This window comes from Anoplophora glabripennis, unplaced genomic scaffold (assembly GCF_000390285.2).
Source record: "Anoplophora glabripennis isolate ALB-LARVAE unplaced genomic scaffold, Agla_2.0 scaffold654, whole genome shotgun sequence".
Lineage (NCBI taxonomy): Eukaryota > Metazoa > Arthropoda > Insecta > Coleoptera > Cerambycidae > Anoplophora > Anoplophora glabripennis.
Window position 1 is genome coordinate 79,319 of NW_019417027.1, and position 8,422 is coordinate 87,740.

The 8,422-nt window shown below is 35.5% G+C and overlaps 2 protein-coding genes across 2 annotated transcripts; both read right to left on the reverse strand.

Moving 5' to 3' along the window:
- Positions 1 to 491: 491 nt before the first annotated feature.
- On the reverse strand, positions 492 to 1,407 carry LOC108909955 (COMM domain-containing protein 3). Its single transcript, XM_018714432.1, has 3 exons — positions 1,103 to 1,407; positions 779 to 1,053; positions 492 to 722 (listed from the first exon to the last, which is right to left on the reverse strand). The coding sequence occupies exons 1-3, from the start codon at positions 1,230 to 1,232 to the stop codon at positions 528 to 530; spliced, it is 600 nt and encodes a 199-aa protein (XP_018569948.1). The 5' UTR covers positions 1,233 to 1,407; the 3' UTR covers positions 492 to 527.
- Positions 1,408 to 3,620: 2,213 nt separating this feature from the next.
- LOC108909964 lies at positions 3,621 to 6,587 on the reverse strand. The gene is made up of 2 exons (XM_018714440.1): positions 6,217 to 6,587; positions 3,621 to 6,158 (listed from the first exon to the last, which is right to left on the reverse strand). Exon 2 carries the CDS (start codon positions 6,135 to 6,137, stop codon positions 3,780 to 3,782), a length of 2,358 nt encoding a protein of 785 aa, XP_018569956.1. The 5' UTR covers positions 6,138 to 6,158; positions 6,217 to 6,587; the 3' UTR covers positions 3,621 to 3,779.
- Positions 6,588 to 8,422: the final 1,835 nt, after the last annotated feature.

Below are 8,422 nucleotides of genomic sequence, written 5' to 3' on the forward strand. Positions count from 1 at the left end.
AAAGTTGAGCACAAAGATGACACTAAGAAAATAAAGAAACATAAGAATTTAAATCATTTCCATAGATCACTTAAACTAGACCAATGCTACAGGTCATTGACACTTTGATTTATAAACGAAACATAGTGTTTTAAAAAAATCCCAGTTACTATTTCTTTAAAAATTGTTCGATGATAAAAATATGGTGACTTTAAAATAACACGTCGCAAAATCATACAAAAGCTATGTCTTTCATATGGTTGGTTTAAAAAGATAATAATGGGGAATACTGGTAACACTGAAAACTTCGTACATACAACCGAGCTCAGGAGCTGTCCAGTGACGGCGTAGACGAACACCGATTGATTATGCATGTTTTCAAATAATTTTTTTTAGTTCGTATTAAAGAAATCCGACATGACAATTATAGACAAAGTCTAATTGTAACTAAAACTCGAAGAAGTGTATAAGAAGAAAGTAAAACAGTAGATACTATTTCTTGCATTTTTTTTTTATTAGTTTTTTAATGTATAAACAAAATCCTATCCTTACAGAATCCGATGGTGCAAAGTTGTGCAGTGCCGCACCGCATCCTTAAGCTTGTACACCAAATCCTGCAATTCCTGACTGGTACACGTAAAAATAACGTTTTTCAATCTTTTACACTCCGCTTCTACATCGTACTCTTCCGCTATCAGAGATACCCTGAAAATAGGACCTTCGGACTCATCCGCAACATTCGACTAAAAAAAATATACATGTAATAGGCGTCATTATTACTACTTCCGGCAATTGCCACCTTTACGATATAGTCGATCTTCCATTTGACGTCTGTAAGGTGCGGCAAAGTGGTACTGATATTCACCAAACTCGACTCGACCCCTACTCTGTTCTTATCGGTGAATTCTGCTAGAGCGTTAGCACGTGATTGTGTGAAGTTGCAGGACTGACTTAGGAATTGGACGATTTCTTCTTTAGTGAGATTATTTCTAACAAATTCGGCGCACGCTTTTAGTAGAGCCGCATAGAATTCCTTTACGATGTCCGGTTTAGAGTTGTATAAAGTGTTGATACCTGCAAAAGAAAGGAATATAGTCGAGAAATTTTGAAGTATTGTACTCACTGTGAACAGCTTCTTTCCCTACTAAAATATTAAAACAATTTTCTAGTAGTTTCTTGTACACGATGTCCGATATTACGTTTGTATTTTGGCCGAGAGTTAAGGAATTCTTGCATTTATCGTCGATTTTCATTTTACATTACTGTTTTTCTGCAATTATAAACATAACCTCCTTAACCGAGAATCAGAATTTTTAACGATAAGGCAATTTTTCTCGACAGTCAATTTTTAACGCTTTAAAACATATTTTCTTGTTCAATTTATGACGTCACATGTGAAACTGGTTGAGTCTCTTCAAACATTAAGGACGGTTTCGATGTATGTAGCATAGTAGACTTTCAAATTCAAAATTCGTTATGTGCTTATGTGCATCAGCGAAAAAGGGGGAGCAACCTTGAGTGACAAGCACAGCAATTTTTTATAAAATCGAACAATTTATACTCTGAGCTGTCAATAGCTGGTAACAGTTACTATCTGCCAAAACGAAGGCACCTCTGGACAACCAGCGGAAGCCACTGTAGATGTCGTTCATGTGTCTCATTTCAGGCGGTAAATTTAATTTTAAGAGCCGGTTTCAAAATAAACCAGAAAGTCCTTTAAATTTAATGAAGCTTTAAAACATTGTTACAACGACGTATTACTATGGTAATTAACGTTAAAGTCCATATTTTAGTGTCATACAGATAGGGGATAGATAGAGACAATTATCGGTAAATAAAATGTGTTTAAGTTAAAAAAATTAATTATATCGATTCTTGGAATTGTCATCGTGTACATGGTGGGTGATAAGGAGCAATAAGATACTAATGAGTAATGACTTTATCACTTTATCCTGAACATGAGCTTTTTATCTTTTTTTATCATTATCAAATACCGCAAAATGTAAATTTATAAGACGCTACTAACCTAACCTCTGCGTCCGGACTGCTGCCAGAGTTGCCAGATTTGGCAGTTTATCACCATTGTAGCGACACGACATACTCGAATGGCTGCCAGAAGTTTCAAATGGCGACTGGCGATTTTTTTAAATAATTGTGGCGACTGGCTGTTTGATTTATGGCTAATACGATGCTTTATACGATGGCAATAATTATACGCATAAAGCGTTTAAAGTTAAAAATAAATATTAAATTTCTGTTTCGTATTTGGGTTCAAAAATATTTTCTTTGCAGTCCAATATTTGTATTTAGATGATAGTTTTTTGTACAATTTTTAGATATTCTTTCAGAATTTGTTAACGTCAACTTTTATTTCAAACAATCAGCGACTTTTTGGCTACTATATTTCCATCTACTGGCGATAATAGATAAAAATTTGTTTGGAAACAGTGGCAACCCTGGTGGCTCTGCCATTCATTCTCATCATGTTCTGTGTTCTCAAATTCAATCTCATTTTTATCTCCACTTATCACAGTCCACACTGAAAGTGATGCTCAGTTTCATTTTTCATGACGAGTTTTTGGATATTTTTATAATATTTTTAGGATTTTTCCTGTCGCCTCTGTCAAAGTTTCAAAAATAGGCGGATTTTGCGGTCACTCTTTCACCCGAATAGAATTCGTTTTCGTTCGGAAAAGTATAGTTATTTGAAAAATTTTTAAATTCGGATCTTTGCCAAAATTAGTTCAAGTGAAAATCCCAATTAATAAAGTAAGCATATGATTCCAGCAAATTTTAAGTAGCAAATTGTGGAAAGGTGGAACTTGGCCTTTTATTATGCTTATTTTTTGGAAGATTTAATATATAGGGTGTTTGGTGACTTGCCCGCATAAAAAACTAATTTAAATCGAGTTACCTTAGTTAAATTTTGGTGCCTTAAAAATTTTTCAAGCCTTCTAGAGAACGCTTTTACTGTTTAAAAAATTTGAATAAAATGTGGCACATTTTATGTTTGCCACATTCGAATATAAGCTTATTTTTTTACCTACATTTCGCCATACACCGAATTTTAGCCAAAATCTAAAAAAATCCTCCAGCAATAAAGAATAAATTGTAAATAAAATTGGGACTTTGACACCAAATATCTTATTCGGGTCAATCGACATATTTTTATCTCTCATATCTCTACTTTCTAGATTTCAACAACCTTTTGAGGGTGTTTAAATTGTAAAATAAAGTTTAATAAGTTACAAATTTTGCAAAAGGGCGAAATTTAATTAGAAATAATGTAATTTTTAGAAAAACTCATGCATTTTCATGTTTGCCGTTTTTGACTTCTCGAATTCTAAATATCTCCTAAACTTTTTAACATTGATTTAAATTATTCAAGAGACAAAAAAACATTGTACATATTTCCTGACAAGGTGGCTTTGGAACAGCCTCTATACAGTGTTCCGATGTTCCGTGTATGTAGGAGTTACCACAGGTTCCTGCAATCAAAATAAGTAGATTTAACTAAAGCCTTCATCCTAAGTGGCTTCGTTTAGCCGCTAGAGAGTAGGTATTGAAGGATTTGCAAAAAAATGTTGCCTCTTAAAATTTTTGTATTTGTTTTAGAATTAATTTTTTTTAAAATAAATACATTATTTAAAAAGTAATTTATTTTGGAGCAGAAATATTGAATTTTATAGAATCTTGTAAAAAGTATAACGAAATCTTCAAATACAATAAAATCGAAAATAAGACACATTTTTTAACGAACTGGTTAACGCCTGTCGTTCCAAACCATCAAAAAATTATCCCTAAAGCATCTTCCGATACGCTAGACATTCGTTATATTTTCTTAAAGACATTTGATCATCAGCTTCCGGGTCCCTCGACTGTCCCTCATCAATGATTCCGTCCTCTTTCTTGTCAATAAGCATCTTGAAGAGCTTTGCTATGTTCACCTTCTTGGGCAGTTTCGGCCTCGCCTTATCCGAACTCAAGAACTCTTTACATCCGTCCCAATCGTCGGACACCGCAAATCGACTGCTCTCTTGAAATATCTCCGCCAGCATTTTCAGCTGCAACGGTATGACCACCAAACGATCTCCGGTGGTAAACTCGGGATTTATCCACAATCCCATTCTCTTCACTACAATGTCGGCGTAAATCCTGCACTTGCCCACGTCAGGCCCCGCTAAAGACAGCTTGGAAGTCCAAAACCTCACGAAGAAATCGAGATAGTCTCGCTCAACGAATGGTGACAATTTAAAAGGTACGACACGCAGTTCTTCTATCAGTGCCTGAATCGCGTGTTCTCTGCTGGCTAGGAACACCTTCGCGATGTTCGATGCGTCCTGGCACTGTTCGAACAAGTGAAGGATAAGGTCTAGGTAGGGATTGACGTCTTCGCTGATCTCGTCCACTGCGTCCAGGATCAACACCACTTTTCTATCCAGGGAAAACACGAACCGTTCCAACTCCGTTTCCAGTCTCGTCGCTTCGTTGGAATCCAACAGATCCGTCACGCTTATCACGTCTCTTTCTTTTTTCTGAAACTCCTTAAAAATGTCTTTATATTTGTTGAATTCTATGCGGATAACCCAGAGGTGGGGGTATTTTCTCTTTATCACCGCCGCCAAGTTGGTCAGTACCGTGCTTTTCCCCATCCCACCCCTGTTTTCAATTATTACGAACTTGTCGTTGACTTCGTATATATTTTCTTCTGTGTACGACTCTTCTATCGTCTCGTCGCGTTCTTCGTCCTCGATTTCCCTTGTAAACTTGCGAGGTATATAATAACACTCGATTTCTTTATTCAAGGGTTGTACGGCGGATCCCACGTTAATTTCCACGCTTTTCACCAACTTTTCTAGTATTTCTGAATCCACAGCTCTTCCATAACCGTCGGCAGCTTGCGTTCCCAACAGTTCTTTCAAACTAATTTTATTTCCTTGAAAAAGCACGACTTCCTTATTTAACATCCTCTCTCGGGTGTCTTCCGTGAGATCTACGAACTTCACAGGTCCCTCGAACGTTACACGATCATTTGGTTCTATCTCCCGGGTCAAATTATCGTCCCGTTCACTCACCAAAATGATCTTTTTGTGTTTATACATCGTTAAAATCTCTCTTAACTTAGTGTATTTCTCTCTTAATAACGGTTCGGGACAAATTACAACTAAAAAAACGTAAGAAGGCAACTCGAACGAATCAATCGCTTGTTTCTTCATATCCACATCGTCGTCGGGGTTTATATAAAGCGCCTTCGCCTTACTGACCTGTAGGACGCGAAAGATTCGTATTACTTGCAACAAAAATCCCCCCTTGACGATGATGTGGAACAAAGTTTTCGAGTCTTCGAAAGGGGATTCGTTGTCGTCGAAAAGCACGGCGTAGTGGTCCAAAACTTCGCAATACTTGTCGCTCCTTATTTCACAGAACATTGTCTTCACGCGGGTTTCTGTTATGTATTCGCCTTTAGTCTGTTCGTACCAGCGGACCATTTTATTTAATATATCTTGGGACGAGATCTTGGAGAAGATATTATTTGAGAATTTCATGGTGAGCAGAACCTGTTCGATTACTTTCTCCAAGTTTTCCCCGTTGGGATAATCGCTGTAAAGCTGTAGATTATCCAGGAAGTCTTCTATATCTCTTTCGGTAAACGTCACGATATCCGTGTCGCCTCTCCTTAGGCTTTCCTCCAAGAGAGGCACAACTTCATCGTTAAACGTATAAAACTCGCAATTGTGGCCTTGGCAGTACAGCAGGCTGTCGGGATCAACCCGATGTCTACTTAAAAGCTCTCGTTCTCCCGTACCCAGTCTAACACTGGCATTAGTGCATATAATAACCTTCGACACTGGGAAGTTATGTTTAATTTCTAGATACGACAGGAAATACTTCACTAAGCTGAAGTCATTTTTGAAGTTCGAGGAAAACAGATTGTCGAACGTGACTGGCCTCCTCTCCTTATGTTTGGCTTGTAATAGAATGGTGCCGCCTGCCGATTGGAGCACCACGTCGTCGAATTTTCCCGCCTGCTTGTTCTCAGAGGAGAGCTTGAAACTGTCGAGGTTCTTAAGGGCGTTTACGAGTAGCACCGTCATCACCTGCACTTGGAATTTTACCCCCTTGCTTCCCGCCGACCCCAATTTCTGATATCTCTCCATGTCCTTCACTAAGTTGACAACCTAAAAATTATTTTGCTGTTACCTACACGTATAGTAAATAAATTGGTTTTATACATACTTCTGTTGTTTCCGTAGGGTGGTGCAAGTCATATTTGAAATCTTAATTTATTGGCTACGTTAAATCATACTAACATTGGAAGGTTTGTTAAAAAAAATAATTGAACAGTTTCCTTAATAACTCATCGTTACTTTTCTGTTAGAACTAGAGTTAGTAACAATCTTACACGTATTTGGTTTTATTAATCATCACTTATCAGTGACTCACTCACTAGAGATTATTCAAATAACGATTTAACGTCACATCAATTTTTTAAATCGTAAAAATGTAGCTTGGTGAACTAGACTAGTAAAAAATATAAGTCTATACACCGTTTTTATAAAAAAAGTTAAAAGTTGTGTCAAGTTTCCATTTTGTAAATGTAAGCTGGAAGCATGCTGGAAGCTGGAACCACAAATTACTGAACTATTGCTGGAACCTTCTCCAGTTGTTAGGCAACCAACATTTCGTTAAAAAAAAGATTACGATTATGATCAACGACTTATATCATTTTTAGTTGATAGTGCCTTTCTGTAATTTTTTGTATTGCAGTAACTAAATTCAAATTCGAATTTAGCGCTAATTGTGCCGGAAACAGAAGAAGAAAGAAGTTACAAGACTAGTAGTTCTCGTTGCAATCTCACTTTATTTATCCAAAGCCATGCTACTTTTGGATGCACATTTAAATTTCACCAGACATGGTTTTAATGAATTTGATTGGTGGATTTGAACAATTGAATAAAGTAAGGTTAAGAAATACTGCTTTCTTCATTTCTATATGATTCAGAGTATAATTTATGGCTAGCATTAGTATTATTTGTCTCTGCTGATCCATTGTCAACAACTAAAAACTAAACTCAAAAATGTAGAAATAGAAGTTTAGGTTAGAAATTTCTATTTATTAGAAGTGATCAACCCGTTGATTTTGGGTAATTTATTTCAAATTTCAAATAATTCTGTATAATATTCTTCCTCCCGGTGAATCAAATTTCTTGAAAAATATCTAAAATATGAAATTTAAGCTGAAACTTACTAAACAAAAAATTACTATAGTTTTTTCCTGAAACGAGTCGTTTTAGAGTTTGATTTTCCAGTTAAACGAAATAATTTACAAAAATCGCAGCAATTACATTTTGAAAATACCCAGTGTACCGAAATTTTGGGGGTTTCTGTTTAAATAATTCTATAGATTTTACTTATCCTTCAAACTCTGAAATGATGGCAAATATTCGAGGCCTTTGGTCTTTGTTTTTAGTCACATGAACGACCAGAATTGTTTCTTTTGTGCTCTATAATAAGTCACTTACTTTTAAATTCAAAAGTTCTTTATTAAGTAAAGCCCCAGAATGCCAAACACGACACAAGTCTGAAACAATTACTACATTTGTATCAATAGTCCAGTCACTGAACCATTTTGGTTAGGTACCAATTTTTTCGGATGGAATGGATTGACGTGAAATTTGAACTGTATAGCTAGGGAATAGTCCAAGAAACAAAAGTTTATATAGTGCCGATGTGTGGTTTTACCCTAGGGGTGAATGCCACCCCTTCTGGAGGGTGGGAATTTTTTTATTAAAAATAACCTCACGATTCGATAGAGGGTCGAATTCTAATCAAAAAATGTTCTATAACAATTTCTTGTACAGGCAATACTTTTTGAGTTATTTGCGCCTAAACATGTTCGTTTTTAGCCCAAAAAACACATGTTTTTGAGCCATTTTTCGCGAATATTTCAAAAACTACAAGTTTTATCAAAAAAATTATAAGCAAAAATTAAGGTAATTAAAACAAAGAGATTGCTTTTTAAAATTTGTAGGTGGTATAGAACCCGAGTCATGACTCCCAGAAGTTGAAGTCAATTTCGAAGATAGCTATAATCGAAACGTTCAACGTCCTGTAGCGGAAAAATTAAAGGTTTTTCGAAGAAAACTTATATAACACCTATTAAAGTTCTTGAAAAGACCTTTAAATTGAGTGATGGTAGAAGTTGGTAGCATGAAAACTAATGAAGTTACAATCAAAATAAAATGATTGTCTTGATTTTTGAGAAAAAAAATCAGTATTAAAATTAATGACTTGACGGAAAAAAATTAAACGTACCTATTTCTTTTGCAATTTACTTTATTTAGTATTAACAGTAGATTCTGGGATTTTGAACGATTTTAGAAGCCTAAATTTTAAAAAATATTTCATTTTTGAATACAATTTTTGAATTTTAAAAAAAATC

Bases quoted from the DNA above. Each gene is read 5' to 3' on its own strand.
- LOC108909955 (XM_018714432.1), bottom strand. From the start codon at position 1,232: ATGAAAATCGACGATAAATGCAAGAATTCCTTAACTCTCGGCCAAAAT. The intron at 1,054-1,102 runs GTGAGTACAATA...TTTCTTTTGCAG, and splicing joins AGGGAAAGAAGCTGTTCACA to GTATCAACACTTTATACAAC. The intron at 723-778 runs GTGGCAATTGCC...TATTTTTTTTAG, and splicing joins AGATCGACTATATCGTAAAG to TCGAATGTTGCGGATGAGTC.
- LOC108909964 (XM_018714440.1), bottom strand. From the start codon at position 6,137: ATGGAGAGATATCAGAAATTGGGGTCGGCGGGAAGCAAGGGGGTAAAA.